The 16,911-nt window shown below is 42.8% G+C and overlaps 1 protein-coding gene across 4 annotated transcripts in view; it reads right to left on the bottom strand.

Moving 5' to 3' along the window:
* SLC1A2 (solute carrier family 1 member 2) overlaps positions 1 to 16,911 on the bottom strand; it is a 168,423-nt gene that overhangs the window by 36,114 nt on the left and 115,398 nt on the right. For all 4 annotated transcript variants that reach the window (XM_008269754.5, XM_051825964.3, XM_089309686.1 and 1 more), the window contains exon 7: positions 1,048 to 1,281. In XM_008269754.5, the coding sequence (XP_008267976.1) occupies positions 1,048 to 1,281 (234 nt within the window). The remainder of the gene's footprint in view (positions 1 to 1,047; positions 1,282 to 16,911) is intronic.

Raw genomic sequence — 16,911 nt, 5'->3', positions numbered from 1 at the left:
GAACTGTATGTTTCAGCTTCCTATGAAATCTCATATTCCATTGGTACCAAATTCTCATTGATCTGTTAGATGGAGATGTAATGTTGCTCTTTTGGTGGTTGAAACTCTGGATCTGTTAGGTCACCCAAGGAAAACCTGATTGCACAGAAGCCTTGTAACCATAGGCCAACCACATCACAGAGGGGCCAGCTGACTAGCAGCCATGGCCATGGGCTCTGTGGCCAGGAGCTGGCCATGTGCTGGGGGTTTCCACACTCACTCAGCTCTCTGGCCCCTGTTTTACGACCTTGCTCTTAGTTTTGTGACCAAGGACACATGGGAAGTAATAGAAACAACTCTTATAGAACAGAAGAGTAAAACTTTTTTAGGTTTTGAAAATCAGATTGTCAGGGATTAGTGGTTTGTTTTTGCTAAATTCAGTTCCAGATAATGTTCTGCATGTTTCTGGGGTCCTCCCTGGCTTCCTGGGCCCTGGAAATCAGGTGATGAAAGTGGAACCGACTCTCCATCAATGTCCACTCAAGTCAGCCTGATGTTGAGAAAATCAACAAGGGGCAGGACAGCTGAGGAAAGGTTCATTCCAATGTCAAAGACTTGGCTGCCTTCTGTTTGAAAAATCTCACCTAACACACCATTTACCTTATACAAGATGGCTCTCCTCCTTTTGAAATTTCATTTGCCAAAATCTCAATAGAGTGATATTTATGATAGCATTTTCCAAATCACAGGTGGAATGTTAACTGAATACCATCCTGTTACACCCTTTTGGAAAACATTTAAAATTAAACAGAAGCAGTTCTATCTTTAGCCAATCAATAGCATGCATTCACCTGAAGAATAGTTGCTTATCAACATCAATGTTCACCAGAAGGCTTAAAAGTTCTTAGAGAGAACCAACATTTCAAAGCATTTACTTTCCAAGAAGATCTTTAATACTCGGTGAACAGGGTTCTCATTGAAGCTTGTAATGTGAAGGTTTTGAGAAACAGGAAGTGGCAAAGAAGGGGAGGGGGGAGTAAGGAGAATGTGGTTTCTTATATTCTCTACCTGGAAGCGGTACCCAGGGCGGTGATCCAAGCTTGGAAAATGCCAGCAAAAAAGGAGAAAGGGTTTTTCCTGGTCACTAGAAAGTAAATCAAAGGGAGAAAGATGCCACCATGGATGATGAGGCCCACAATCACTGTTATCATGTACATCCCCAGTTGCCTAGCAACCACTTCTAAGTCCTTGATTGCAATGATCTTCCCGCAAATTAGGCAGGCGATACCCAGAGGAGAGTACCTGAAAAAAAAAAAAAAAAAAAAGAACAAAACAGCATTGAAGAGATTATTATGGGATTCAGGACTTAAAACCTGGGCCCTCCTACACACTGCAGCCTGAGGAAAACCCTTCACTTAGAGTTTTGCTGAGAAAGGGCCATGAGATTCAGCAGATTTTTTTTTTATAGGGATGAATGGCCTTAACTGCAGTCTGTCTTTAACTGCAGATTGGTGGTACCTGCTCTGATGGAAAGTCAAAGGCAAACACTGTTGCTAAGGTGAGTTTTAGGAATAAAGAAAACTAGCTTTACTGTCACTATCATTTAAGTAACCTACAAATCAAAAGTTGTGGCACAGTGGGTTAAGTTGCTGGTGCGACACTGGCTTCTCATATCAGAGTGCTGGTTCAAGTCCCAGCTGCTTTGTTTATGAGAAGGCAGCGGAAGATGGCCCAAGTGCTTGGGCCTCTGACATCCATGGGGAGACCCGGATGGAGTTCCTGGCCCCTGGCTTTGGCCTGGCCCAGCCCTAGCTATGAAGGGCATCTGGGAAATGAGCCATTACACAGAGATTTCCCCCCCACTCTGTTTGTGTGTGTGAGTGTGTGTGTGACTCCTGTCTCAGTCTTCCCACCCCATCCCTCTGCCATTCAAATAAGTAAATGTTTTTAAAAAGTCAAGAGACACAAGTGGTTTTTTGCAAACCTTGTTTGATTTCTGAGGTCTTTGGCTCCTTCCTAGAAATTTTAGAAATCTGGACATAACTACTGAATTGTTAAGAAATCTAGAAACTGGGGGTTGTAAATTTGCATTGTTTTCACACTGAAAGATTGGGAATATCTTAAAAGGAGAGAAGAGGGGAGAGAGAGGAATAAGGAGAGTGAGTGGGAGTGGGAAGTGGGGAGAAGAGAGAGAGAGAGGGAGAGAGGGAGAGAGATGCCAGTGAGAAAACCTGCTGAGCAGTTCATTTACAGAAATGTGGTTTTATTCCTTCTAAGTCTGAAAGTGTTTCTCTGCATACTTACCCTAACAATCATGCTGGTTACTATCCATTTTGTTTCAAGCACTACAGACGAGAGCTACACATCCATCGCTTCCCTTCAGTCTTTCCACAGCCCTAAAATCTAGGGATCATTCTTTCTGTTTGGCCAACGAGCACGCTGAAGTTCAGACACATTAAATAAGGAGGCCAAGACCATGAAACCAGGAAGTCAGCAGAACAACTGCAGGTATGTGAAGCTCAGCAGTGAGGGGGGATCCCCCTGCACACCAACCCACTTCCCTTAGGTGAGCAATCTCGGCTCTTTGCAGATCAGACAACCACCAGATACCACGCTATCCTACCCGGATGTGCTTCATAACGATACCTTAGTGCTGTTCCAGTGAGCGCCCAGAAACTAATTTTTTTTTCCTTATTTTCGGGAAAGCTCACGGTTTCCTCTCTTATCTTCAGTGTGTTCTTCCCATGTTTGGCAATATCCTGTTCTAAATTACCCCACCTAGTGGGGCTGGGCAAGAATTTGTTCTGTGTGTGACAGTTTCTGAACAGAAATGAAAATATTTCTGAGAAGACTGTTAGCTTATTAAAAATTAGGAACATGTTTGCAAGAAAGATTATGGGGAAAACGAAGCCCCCAACTCCCAGAAGGGGAAGGAAGTCAGAAAATGGATAACATCTAAGGTGAACTCGGACTTCTGTTATTTTTGGTTTTGCTTGATTGATTTAGTCCTTTCCTGGGTTAAGGAAAAAATGTGAAGTGAAGAGCGGATGAGTCATACATGCAGCTACATAATGTGGGGATCTTGCCCAGCCACCTATCAGCTGTGTGACTTTGGTTAGTGGTTTATCCCCTGGAGTAGTCCGTTTCCTGTTGCTGTAATAAAACACTTGAGACTGGGTAATTTGCCAAGAAAAGGAATCACAGTTTTGGAGCCTGAAAACTCGGGATCAGGTGGTCTCATTGGTTTGGTCTCTGGTGAGGGCCTCATGGCAGCCAGCGCCATGTCCTGGACAGGAAGACAGATGAAGCCCAGGTTTCTTGCTCTTTCATAACCACCTGCGCTCATAGGTACCACTTCTCCCAGGCTAGCGTTACCTTCTCCCAGTATAAACTCACATCACCACGCTTGGGACTGAGCGTCCAGCACATGAACATCCAAATCATAGATGCCCATCTTATAAAGATGAACATCAAGGCTCAGAGAGGCTAACCCTACCTTATGGTTGCTGTGAGGATGAAATTTTGAACGTGCATATGTGTGTGCCCATTTCTGGCAGTACTCTCAACACAGGAATCCCTCAGGGGTTATGCTTCCACACGTGTTCTCTTCCTCCATGCTTAATGGGTCAAGTCTGAGCTCATGAGTTTCTCTAAAACATTACACAGGCTACTCAGTGGCAGATGTTTTTATGAGTGAAATATTCTCTCAGGATGAACCTCACTCTGAAAGAACTGATTTGTCATAGACACTCATGAGTTAACATATTAGCATAGCGACTCTCTTCCCTGATAAGCAAGTGGCCTGAACCTCCACCCCTTCTTTTCCTTGGGTGTAGGCTGCCATGGCTGAGGGCTGCTTCCCTGGACATTAGGGAGCCCAAGAGAAACCCACCATGCCATTCAACCCTTGGATTTTCCACTACTCTACATGCTCCTGGTGTGCCTGTCTCACAACATCTCATAACTCAGCACAGTTGTCTCAGAGACCAGCACGTTGTCACTGAGGTTGCAAATACTTGAGCATAATAAAGCCTGAAACCATTTTTCTTCATAAACCAAGAGATCAGTTCTTTCCCAGGTACCAGCCACCCTAAAAAATGTCCAGAAAAACACAAATACTGGTCACTTTTGGGTGCCATTCAAGTTCTATTCAAGGACAAGCGATTTGTAGAGTGGAAATAAAATGTTTTCAAGTCTCTTTGCCAAGGAAAACTAGCTGCAGAGTACCTCTGGAGAAAGCCTCTGAGCCAGAGCTAAATGGACTCAGAGAAGCAAAAGTTTACCTCCTGAGCACTCTGCTAGCTGGAAAACGTGTGCACTCCCACCGTAAATGGAAACTCTTAATCAAGAGCCAGAAAGTGGAGTGCGAGTGCTGGGGTTAATACGTATGGCCAGCAAGAACCGTTGTTATTCCAACCACTACGGCTAGCATGAGCATCAGTTAAGACAAAGAAAGAGCCTGTGTTCTGTGATGTCTTTTACAGCCATATTTCCCTGTTGACCTTTTTTTTTTTTTTTTATTTGACAGGTAGAGTTAGACAGTAAGAGAGAGAGAGAGACAGAGAGAAAGGTCTTCCTTCCGTTGATTCACTCCCCAAATGGCCGCTACGGCCGGAGCTGCGCTGATCCAAAGCCAGGAGCCAGGTGTTTCTTCCTGGTCTCTCATGTGGGTGCAGGGGCTCAAGCACTTGGGCCATCCTCCACTGCTTTCCCAGGCCACAGCAGAGAGCTGGATCAGAAGTGGAGCAACTGGGACTAGAACCCAGCACCCATATGGGATGCTGGCGCCGCAGGTAGAGGATTAACCAAGTGAGCCACGGCGCCGGCCCCTCCCTGTTGACCGTTTTTAAGACAGGTAACTCAAGTCTCCACTGAAGCTGGGACTTCTGAGTCCCTGAATTTCCCTACCAATGAGTTTCCTTCTTGAAAAATGACATTCCATGGAAAATGAAGGGCAAATACCCAGGGTCCAAGGTCATAGTCAAAGCTACCCACCAAAATATAGAGGCTGACAGCTCCACAGAGAGCTCCAAAGCCAAATGATACTCAGGAATCAGTGGGCCCATTTCTAAATTAGAAGGCCATGACACTAGAGCTAGGTCAGGGAATGACTTCCATGCTGCACCAAGGTTGCTCCTATTCCAGCTCTGTGCACTGTTTTCAAGGCCACTAACTCGTCCAGGACTGGTGTGCTGGATCTTTCTTCCAGTGGTATTGTCCAATCAAACTTCCACTCACTTAGAAGGTCAACACTTATCAGCCTAGGAGTTCCACTCACAGACCCCTCACAGGGGTGGTCTCAGCTCCACAAACACAGGCTCATGACAGCACTGAACATACCCAGAATTCAGTCAGGGTTTCTGTGTACCATGCACCACCCACATCACAATCACCCACCTGCCAGTTAACAACGAATATAGATTCCTTGGGCTCATGGGGACCTACAGGTTCAGATTCCCCTGGAGCTGGCCTTGAGGCATTTGTATGCTAATAGATTCTCCAAGTAATTTTGATGTGTTTTAACCAGTATTTCATGCAGCCCGCCTTGTTACCTGTCAGGGACTCCCTTTTGCAAGTAAATTAAACCCCAAGTCATTGCACTGGCCTGCTGGGCCTTCAGGGATCTGTCCCCTACCCACCTCTCTGCCTCCCAGCCTTCCATCTCCTCTTATCAAGCAATGTGCTCCAGCCACTCCCAAACTTTGTTCTCATCCTCGAACATGCTCCACCAGCCAATTCCTCCAACAGAAGAGTTCTCCCCTCAGCTCCTCACCAAGCTGCCTGCCTCTCAGTCTTTTTTTTTCTTTTAATCTTCATACTATTTGAAAGACTGAGAGACAGAGATAGGCAGAAACGGGGTGGGGGGATCTCCCATATACTGGTTCACTCCCCAAATCCGCAACAGCTTGGGCTGGACCAGGCTGAAGCCAAGAGCCAGGAGCTCCATCCAAATCTCCCACATGCATTGCAAAAGGACCAAATTACCCTCTGCCTCCCAAGGGTGAACATTAGCAGGGAATTGCAATTAGCATAGCCAGGACCCAAACCACAATACTCAGATACGGGATGAAGGCATCTTAAGCACTGTGCCAAAGGTATGCCCCATATCTGACTCTTCAGATCTTCATCGAATCACATTCCCAGACAGCCCTGCCTGGCTCCTCACTTCCGTTCTCCCAGTAATCTGTTGTACCTGTCTTGTAGCACATTTTACTAGTTAAATTCTGAGTTTCTTCCTTGTGTTGGCTCCTTTCTCTTTTCACTAGAATGTTTCCTGAGAGCAGGAACCTTTCTCTGTCTTATTCTATTGGATAAAATAATGGATGGATTTACAGATTCTGTGCTTGAGCAAATTTTGGTCAGGCTCCTGGCCCTTCTGTGCCCATGTGTGTCCTTCCTTAGAAAAATTCAGGTTGTAGCACAGAGGTCTGTAAGTCAGTTCAGCAAGAAACCCCCTACCCTCAGTATCTGATTACCCTGTATTTCTTATTTGTTTACTTGTCTATTTATTTATTTATGAGAGAGAGAGAGAGAGATCTCCCATCTTCTTGTTCATTTCCCAAATGCTCTTACTAGCCAGAGCTGGGCCAAGTCTAAGCCAAAGTCAAGAACTCAATCTGGATATCACACATGGGCGGCAGGGATACAAGCACCCAATGCCTCCCACGATGCACATTCACAGGAAACTAGAAAAAAGAGTGAGACTCTGATATGAGATGAAGGTGTTTCAAGTGGTTTCTTAACTGATGCCCTGAACTCCTGTACCCTAGACATCTGATCAGGTTCTTCATCTTCCTCCATCCACCAGGCAGTGTCTGATCACCCTGACCTGTCTTCAGCAAGAACTCTGTTAGCCAGAATCCCCCTTACCCTCAGTGTTGCCTTTTAGTCATTTTCCATTTGTGAACCCTACCTTGCTCAGTGGCTATAAATTCCCACTTACTCTTACTCTTGCTCACTCTCTCTGTGTCTCTATCTCTGTCTCTCTGCCTTTCAAATAATATGAAAATTAAAAGAAAAAAAAAAGACTGAGAGGCAGGCAGCTTGGTGAGGAGCTGAGGGGAGAACACTTCTGCTGGAGGAATTGGCTGGTGAGCCGAATCTTTCTCCACAAACGCAATGCCCCATTGCAGTGGTCCCTGTGTCTACTGAGATGTTCCTAAACAAAGTCTTCCTTACCATACTGTAACAAGAGTCATTGGTTAATTTTTTCTTTAACAGTGTGGATGGATGGTGAGGGGTTAGCTGGGAGGGAGAATTGGAAGGGTGAACAGAGCTTTTCTCATTTAGGTTTTTTACAGTGATAGACTATAAAAAGTTTTACTTTCTGTTTACGTTTTTCAGATTTTCAAAAAAAAACATTTTGAAGAGCTTAGCAAAAGAATGAGGATATGGAAAATCACATGGAAGTTAAGGGGTTTTTCAGGCTTCTTAAAGAAGTCATGAATGGGGCGGAGCCAAGATGGCGGAATAGTGAGGGCGCGCACTGATAGTCCGGGAAAATTTAGTTTAATAAAAGGGGAGTTACGGTAGCCGCAGAAAAAAGAACCAGGAAAAAATTGCACGGGAATCGTGAATCGGAGGACCTACTGGGAGAACAAGGTCACCCACCGCGCGGAAGCCAAGTCGCGGGACAGAGCCACAGAAGCCCCAGTGCTCCAAGGGGAGTGCATGCCACACAGACAACAGCGGGGAGACTTGGGACGCTCAGGGCTCCGAGTCCACACATCGGCGCTGGAAGGGGAGGTGAGCTCAATAACCCGAGACATTGGTGGGGAAACGGGGGTCAGAATCTAGAGGGGGGCCGGAAAGTGCAGCAAACTCACTACCAGAAAGAAGGAAAAAAAAAAGCTTCGGGGTTTCTCTTCCCCCTAACCTTGCAAAGGTTACAAGGCTGCAACGCTTGAAGAATTCACAAGAGACAAAGAGCAGGCCTCCTCTTTGGATTTACATATCAATGGGGGAGAGTTAAGGAACTGAGTCACTACAATTCAGTAGCCTAGGCAACCCAGTGGGAGTCCAGAGGAGCCAAAGACTGGAAGCTAAATACCATCAATGCTGCACAGCCCTGCCCTGCGGTGTTACTTACCCCCTGAATAAATAAAATAAATAAATAAATAAAAAGAGAGAGATTTACCAGGCATAACCTGAGGGTGTCACCTTTGCACACCCTTAACCAGGAAGAACCAGGCAGAGCTCTCAGGCCGCACCCATCTCAAGCCTCCAAGGCTCCTCCAACAGCAGGCAGTCCACTTAACACGGACACAGTATAAAAAAAAAAAAAACGCACAGTGACGCAAGAAGAATTAACTATGCCTAGTAACAAACACAGAAATAGAGGGAGCAAGATCAACGATGACACTATGATGCCTCCAAATAAGCAAAACACCCCAAGCCAAGAGTATGAAGATGATGAGATAGAAGAAATGCAAGATACGGATTTCAAAAAATTTATGATAAGAACATTTAGAAGTTTTCAAAAGCAAATCCTTGAACTACAGAAATCCTTAATGGACAAGATTGAAAATCTCTCTCGTGAAAATGAAATTTTAAGGAAGAGTCAAAATGAAACTCAGAAACTAGTAGAACAGGAAAGTGTAATAGTCAAGAGAAATCAAAATGAAATGAAGAGCTCAATAGATCAAATGACAAACACATTAGAAAGCCTTAAAAACAGAATGGGTGAAGCAGAAGAGAGAATATCGGACTTAGAAGATAGAGCACAGGAAAACATACAGTCAAACCAAAGAAAAGAAGAGGAAATTAGAAACCTAAAAAATATTGTTGGGAATCTACAGGATACTATTAAAAAAACCAACATTCGAGTTCTAGGAGTTCCTGAAGGCATGGAGAGAGAGAAAGGATTGGAAGGCCTTTTTAGTGAGATACTAGCAGAGAACTTTCCAGGTTTGGAGAAGGACAGAGATATCCTAGTACAGGAAGCTCATAGAACCCCCAATAAACATGACCAAAAGAGATCCTCACCACGACACGTGGTAATTAAACTTACCACAGTGAAACATAAAGAAAAGATCCTAAAATGTGCAAGAGAGAAACGTCAGATCACTCTCAGAGGATCTCCAATCAGACTCACAGCTGACTTCTCATCAGAAACCCTACAAGCCAGGAGGGAATGGCGAGACATAGCACAGGTGCTAAGAGAGAAAAATTGCCAGCCCAGAATATTATATCCTGCCAAGCTCTCATTTGTGAATGAAGGTGAAATAAAGACCTTTCATAGCAAACAGAAATTGAAGGACTTTGTGGCCACTCATCCGGCCCTGCAAAAGATACTTAAAGATGTGCTACACTCAGAAACACAGAAACACGGCCATCAATATGAAAGAAGGGAAAGGAAGAACACCTACCAGTAAAAGAGCATGGGAAGCTCAAAGCATATACTAGAAAATATTTCCGGGAAAATGGCAGGGCAAAGTCACTACGTATCAATTGTCACATTGAACATTAATGGTCTGAATTCTTCAGTTAAAAGACACCGTTTGGCTGACTGGCTCACAGAACACAACCCAACTATTTGTTGCCTACAAGAAACACATCTCTCTAACAAAGAGGCATGCAGACTGAAAGTGAAAGGTTGGAAAAAGATATTCCATGCCAACAGAAACCAAAAAAAAGCAGGTGTAGCCATATTAATATCAGACAAAATAAACTTTAATACAAAAACTGTTAAGAGAGACAAAGAGGGACACTATATAATGATTAAGGGTTCAATTCAACAGGAAGATGTAACTATTATAAATGTATATGCACCTAATTACAGGGCACCGGTCTATTTAAAAGATATGTTAAGGGACTTAAAGGGAGATTTAGATTCCAATACAATAGTACTGGGGGACTTCAATACTCCACTCTCAGAAATAGACAGATCATCCGGACAGAAGATCAACAAGGAAACAGCAGATTTAATTGACACTATTGCCCAAATGGATCTAACAGATATCTACAGAACTTTCAACCCTACATCTACAGACTTCACATTCTTCTCAGCAGCGCATGGAACCTTCTCTAGGATTGATCACATACTAGGCCATAAAGCAAGTCTCAGCAAATTTAAAAGAATTAGAATCATACCATGCAGCTTCTCAGACCACAGCGGGATGAAGCTGGAAATTAGCAACTCAGGAAACCCCAGAAAGTATGCAAACACATGGAGACTGAACAACATGCTCCTGAATGAACACTGGGTCATTCAAGAAATCAAAAGAGAAATCAAAAACTTTCTGAAAGTAAATGAAGACAACAACACAACATATCAAAACTTATGGGATACAGCAAAAGCAGTATTGAGAGGCAAATTTATAGCAATAGGTGCCTATACCAAGAAATTGGAAAGGTACCAAACAAATGAGCTTTCAGCGCACCTCAAGGACCTAGAAAAACTGCAGCAAACCAAACCCAAATCTAGTAGGAGAAGAGAAATAATTAAAATCAGAGAAGAAATTAACAGGATTGAATCCAAAAAAACATTACAAAAAATCAGCCAAGCGAGAAGCTGGTTTTTTGAAAAAATAAACAAAATTGACACCCCATTGGCCCAACTAACTAAAAAAAGAAAAGAAAAGACCCAAATCAATAAAATCAGAGATGAAAAAGGAAACGTAACAACAGACACCACAGAAATAAAAAGAATCATCAGAAATTACTACAAGGACCTGTATGCCAGCAAACAGGAAAACCTATCAGAAATGGATAGATTCCTGGACACATGCAATCTACCAAAATTGAACCATGAAGACATTGAAAACCTAAATAGACCCATAACTGAAACAGAAATTGAAACAGTAATAAAGGCCCTCCCAACAAAGAAAAGCCCAGGACCAGATGGATTCACTGCTGAATTCTACCAGACATTTAAAGAAGAACTAATCCCATTTCTTCTCAAACTATTCAGAACAATCGAAAAAGAGGGAATCCTCCCAAATTCTTTCTATGAAGCCAGCATCACCTTAATCCCTAAGCCAGAGAAAGATGCAGCACTGAAAGAAAATTACAGACCAATATCCCTGATGAACATAGACGCAAAAATCCTCAATAAAATTCTGGCCAATAGAATACAACAACACATCAGGAAAATCATCCACCCAGACCAAGTGGGATTCATCCCTGGTATGCAGGGATGGTTCAACATTCGCAAATCAATCAATGTGATTCACCACATTAACAGACTGCAGAAGAAAAACCATATGATTATCTCAATTGATGCAGAGAAAGCATTTGATAAAATTCAACACCCTTTCATGATGAAAACTCTAAGCAAATTGGGTATAGAAGGAACATTCCTCAATATAATCAAAGCAATTTATAAAAAACCCACAGCCAGCATCCTATTGAATGGGGAAAAGTTGGAAGCATTTCCACTGAAATCTGGCACCAGGCAGGGATGCCCACTCTCACCACTGCTATTTAACATAGTTCTGGAAGTTTTAGCCAGAGCCATCAGACAAGAAAAAGAAATCAAAGGAATACAAATCAAGAAGGAAGAAGTCAAACTATCCCTCTTTGCAGACGATATGATTCTGTACTTAGAGGATCCAAAGAACTCTACTAAGAGACTATTGGAACTCATAGAGGAGTTTGGCAAAGTGGCAGGATATAAAATCAATGCACAAAAATCAACAGCCTTTGTATACACAAGCAATGCCATGACTGAGAAAGAGCTGCTAAGATCAATCCCATTCACAATAGCTACAAAAACAATCAAATACCTTGGAATAAACTTAACCAAGGACGTTAAAGATCTCTACGATGAAAATTACAAAACCTTAAAGAAAGAAATAGAAGAGGATACCAAAAAATGGAAAAATCTTCCATGCTCATGGATTGGAAGAATCAACATCATCAAAATGTCCATTCTCCCAAAAGCAATTTATAGATTCAATGCAATCCCAATCAAGATACCAAAGACATTCTTCGCAGATCTAGAAAAAATGATGCTGAAATTCATATGGAGGCACAAGAGACCTCGAATAGCTAAAGCAATCTTGTACAACAAAAACAAAGCCGGAGGCATCACAATACCAGACTTCAGGACATACTACAGGGCAGTTGTAATCAAAACAGCATGGTACTGGTACAGAAACAGATGGATAGACCAATGGAACAGAATTGAAACACCAGAAATCAACCCAAACATCTACAGCCAACTTATATTTGATCAAGGATCTAAAACTAATTCCTGGAGCAAGGACAGTCTATTCAATAAATGGTGCTGGGAAAACTGGATTTCCACGTGCAGAAGCATGAAGCAAGACCCCTACCTTACACCTTACACAAAAATCCACTCAACGTGGATTAAAGACCTAAATCTACGTCCTGACACCATTAAGTTATTAGAGAACATTGGAGAAACCCTTCAAGATATTGGCACAGGCAAAGAATTTCTGGAAAAGACCCGGGAGGCACAGACAGTCAAAGCCAAAATCAACTATTGGGATTGCATCAAATTGAGAAGTTTCTGTACTGCAAAAGAAACAGTCAGGAGAGTGAAGAGACAACCGACAGAATGGGAAAAAATATTTGCAAACTATGCAACAGATAAAGGGTTAATAACCAGAATCTACAAAGAGATCAAGAAACTCCAAAAAAACAAAACCAACAACCCACTTAAGAGATGGGCCAAGGACTTCAATAGACATTTTTCAAAAGAGGAAATCCAAATGGCCAACAGGCACATGAAAAAATGTTCAAGGTCACTAGCAATCAGGGAAATGCAAATCAAAACCACAATGAGGTTTCACCTCACCCCGGTTAGAATGGCTCACATACAGAAATCTACCAACAACAGATGCTGGCGAGGATGTGGGGAAAAAGGGACACTAACCCACTGTTGGTGGGAATGCAAACTGGTCAAGCCACTATGGAAATCAGTCTGGAGATTCCTCAGAAACCTGAATATAACCCTACCGTTCGACCCAGCCATCCCACTCCTTGGAATTTACCCAAAGGAGTTTAAATTGATAAAGAAAAAAGCGGTCTGCACCCTAATGTTTATTGCAGCACAATTCACAATAGCCAAGACCTGGAACCAACCTAAATGCCCATCAACGGTAGACTGGATAAAGAAATTATGGGATATGTATTCTTTAGAGTACTATACCGCAGTAAGAAACAACGAAATCCAGTCATTTGCAACAAAATGGAGGAATCTGGAACACATCATGCTGAGTGAAGTAAGCCAGTCCCAAAGGGACAAATACCATATGTTCTCCCTGATCGGTGACAACTGACTGAACACCAAAAAGGAAACCTCCTGAAGTGAAATGGACACTATGAGAAACGGTGACTTGATCAGCATAGCCCTGACGGACAACTTAATACATTATCCCTCATAGTATTTTTTTTTGTCTGTTCTACTTAATATGACTGGTTTAATTCTGTAATTATCACACAGTTATTCTTAAGTGTTGAAAATTAACTGGAATGTGATCCCTGTTAAACATAAGAGTGGGAATAAGAGAGGGAAGAGATGTATAATTTGGGGCATGCTCGGGCTGACTTGCCCCAATTGGTAGAGTTGGAAACATACCAGGGGATTCCAATTCAATCCCATCAAGGTGGCATGTGCCAATGCCATCTCACTACTCCAAGTGATCAATTTCAGTTCACAATTGATCATAATGAAAGGACTAAGAGTCAAAGGGAGCACATAAACAAGTCTAGTATCTGCTAACACTAACCGATAGAATAAATAAAGGGGAGAGTGATCCAACATGGGAAGTGAGATACTCAGCAGACTCATAGAATGGCGGATGTCCTAAATAGCACTCTGGCCTCAGAATCAGCCCTAAAGGCACTCGGATCTGGCTGAAAAGCCCATGAGAGTATTTCAGGCATGGAAAGCCAAGACACTCTGGCAAAAAGATCTCTGTGAGTGAGATCCCAGTGGAAAGAACAGGTCTTCAAAGAAGGAGGTGCCTTTCTCTGAAGGGAGGAGAGAACCTCCACTTTGACTATGACCGTGTCTAAACAAGATAAGAGTCGGAGAACTCAAGGGGCTTCCATAGCCTTGGAAACTCATAACTGGAGCATAGGGAGATTACTGATGCCATAAACAGGAGTGTCAATTGGTAAAGTCAACAACAGGAGTCACTGTGCACTTACTCCTCATGTAGGATCTCTGTCCTTAACGTGCTGTACACTGAGGCTTAATGCTATAACGAGTACTCAAACAGTATATTTCACTTTGTGTTTCTATGGGGGTGCAAACGACTGAAATCTTTACTTAATGTACACTAAACTGATCTTCTGTAAAAAAAAAAAAAAAAAAAAAAAAAAAAAGAAAGAAATTATCAATTCCCAACTTGACTCTCACTGGGATTAAACATGACAATAGGTCTGATCTGATTTTATCATCATTTAAAAAAAAATCATCTATTATTTTTCACTTTATGTTTCTGTGTGGGAGCAAACTGTTGAAATACTTACTTAAGGTATACTAAGCTGATCTTCTGTATATTAAGATAATCGAAAATGAATCTTGATGTGAATGGAAGGGGAGAGGGAGTGGGAAAGGGGAGGGTTGTGGGTGGGAGGGACGGTATGGGGGGGGAAGCCATTGTAACACATGAGTCGTACTTTGGAAATTTATATTCATTACATAAAAGATTAAAAAAAAATGTTAACACAGGGATTTAAACAACAAAATCCAGAATACGGGCAATTTTACAAGATAGACAATTCCGTTTCTTCAACATATAAACTTCAAAGAAAAAGAACAGAAAAAGAAACTAGTTATTAAAAAAGATTAAAGGATAATAAAAAAAAAAAAAAAAAAAAAAGAAGTCATGAATGCAGATGCAACAGATGTGGGTTGAATTGATGTTAGTGATGGCAACAACAAGATGACTGTAAAGCTAACTCTCATGAAGTACTCTGGCAGCAACCCTATGATACACATTCTACACTTGTTTCATTTACAGATTAGAAGACTGAGTTTTGTTGAAACTGCCCAAAGTCTGACAGCTTATAATAGGAAGATCCTGAATTCAATGCTTGGAATAATAATAAGAGTTAATATGTGTTAAAGAATTAGAATATTAATATTAAGCATATTGCCAGTATTTGGCAAATCTTAGTTATGAATGAATACTAATTATTTTCTCAATAGTAAATGGATTAACACATGTATAGTCATTGAAATAATAGTTTGTATATAGCAAGAAATTAATAATTCTTAGTCATAACATGGTAATTATAATTTAATAGTAATTATTACCTTCTGAATGTTATATTTTTATACTATTACTATTCTTACTACTACCTGGAGAGGAATACAAAAGAACTCTGATTAGCTAAGCTTTGAAGAGTCACAGAGTGGCTGACTGTTAACTTTCTCACATACATGTTATCAAATGCTGGTGCTGGTGAGGGGGCTACAGACTGCAAGGAATGTGTGGAGTTGGCCTCTCATGTCCTGTGACTCCCTCCTGACAGTCTGCCTGGACAGGGCCACCAAACAGCTTCCAGAATCATTCCCTATGTCTCACTCCTGCCCTACAACAGCTCTTCCTCTCCTGGGACATGCTGCTAGCTCCTAGGAGTGCTGGTTGCAACGAATGGGAAGCTTCATAATCCACATCACCCTCATCCCTGGGGAGAAAGGTGGCTACACTTTCTCCTGCTGATTTATCAGATTTTCTTTCTTTTTTTTTTGAAAGGCAGAGTGGGGCCGGCGCCATGGCTCAATAGGCTAATCCTCCACCTTGCGGCGCCGGCACACCGGGTTCTAGTCCCGGTCGGGGCGCCGGATTCTGTCCCGGTTGCCCCTCTTCCAGGCCAGCTCTCTGCTATGGCCAGGGAGTGCAGTGGAGGATGGCCCAGGTGCTTGGGCCCTGCACCCCATGGGAGACCAGGAAAAGCACCTGGATCCTGGCTCCTGCCATCGGATCAGCACGGTGCGCCGGCTGCAGCAGCGGCCATTGGAGGGTGAACCAACGGCAAAGGAAGACCTTTCTCTCTCTGTCTCTCTCTCACTGTCCACTCTGCCTGTAAAAAAAAAAAAAGGCAGAGTGGACAGTGAGAGAGAGAGACAGAGAGAAAGGTCTTCCTTTGCCGTTGGGTCACCCTCCAATGGCCGCTGCTGCAGCCGGCGCACCGTGCTGATCCGAAGCCAGGAGCCAGGTGCTTGTCCTGGTCTCCCATGGGGTGCAGGGCCCAAGCACTTGGGCCATCCTCCACTGCACTCTCTGGCCACAGCAGAGAGCTGGCCTGGAAGAGGGGCAACCGGGACAGAATCCAGCGCCCTGACCGGGACTAGAACCCGTGTGCCGGCACCGCAAGGTGGAGGATTAGCCTAGTGAGCTGCAGCGCCGGCCGGATTTATCAGATTTTCTAGAAGATTCCTTATCCTGTAAGGACTCAGTGCTTGATGTGGATGAAGGAAGGATTCTGCCTGCATCAGTCATGTCACTGGACTCTTTTTGCAGAAATACGAACAGCATAGTCAGAATAGGGATGCACACTCTGCTAGGAATTCTAGGCAACAAGGGAAGATCCTCATGTTTAAGCCTGTTCTGCTTTGGGTGTTATCATTTATTAAAGGCTTGGTACACTCAGATAAGTCCAAGGGACTTCAACAACACTTTTTACAGCATCATCATATCACCTTCAATGTTCACTTGAAAAGATAAATAAATAAAACATTCAGAAATAGAGCATTGCCTGGAAGTTTGAAGCATTATTTCAATATTCTAAAAGACATGTTATCTTAGTAGCATCTTGTGTTATAAATGTACAATGAAGCAATGATCTGGTCAAGCCAGGTCTATTAAATATGAATATTGCTTAGCTGATTCAAACAAACAAGTGAAAAACCCACTCACTGATGCATCAAGGTTTTTGATAACCATATGAACTCTGACTCTTCCCCCAGCTGTATAATCATAGGCAAGGTCATTCACCTCAACAAGCCTC

Source organism: Oryctolagus cuniculus, chromosome 1 (assembly GCF_051225735.1).
Source record: "Oryctolagus cuniculus isolate XC-2025 breed Fujian yellow rabbit chromosome 1, ASM5122573v1, whole genome shotgun sequence".
NCBI classification, from domain to species: domain Eukaryota; kingdom Metazoa; phylum Chordata; class Mammalia; order Lagomorpha; family Leporidae; genus Oryctolagus; species Oryctolagus cuniculus.
Note: the sequence above shows the minus strand (reverse complement) of the source record. Positions and strands in the feature narration are given on the sequence as shown.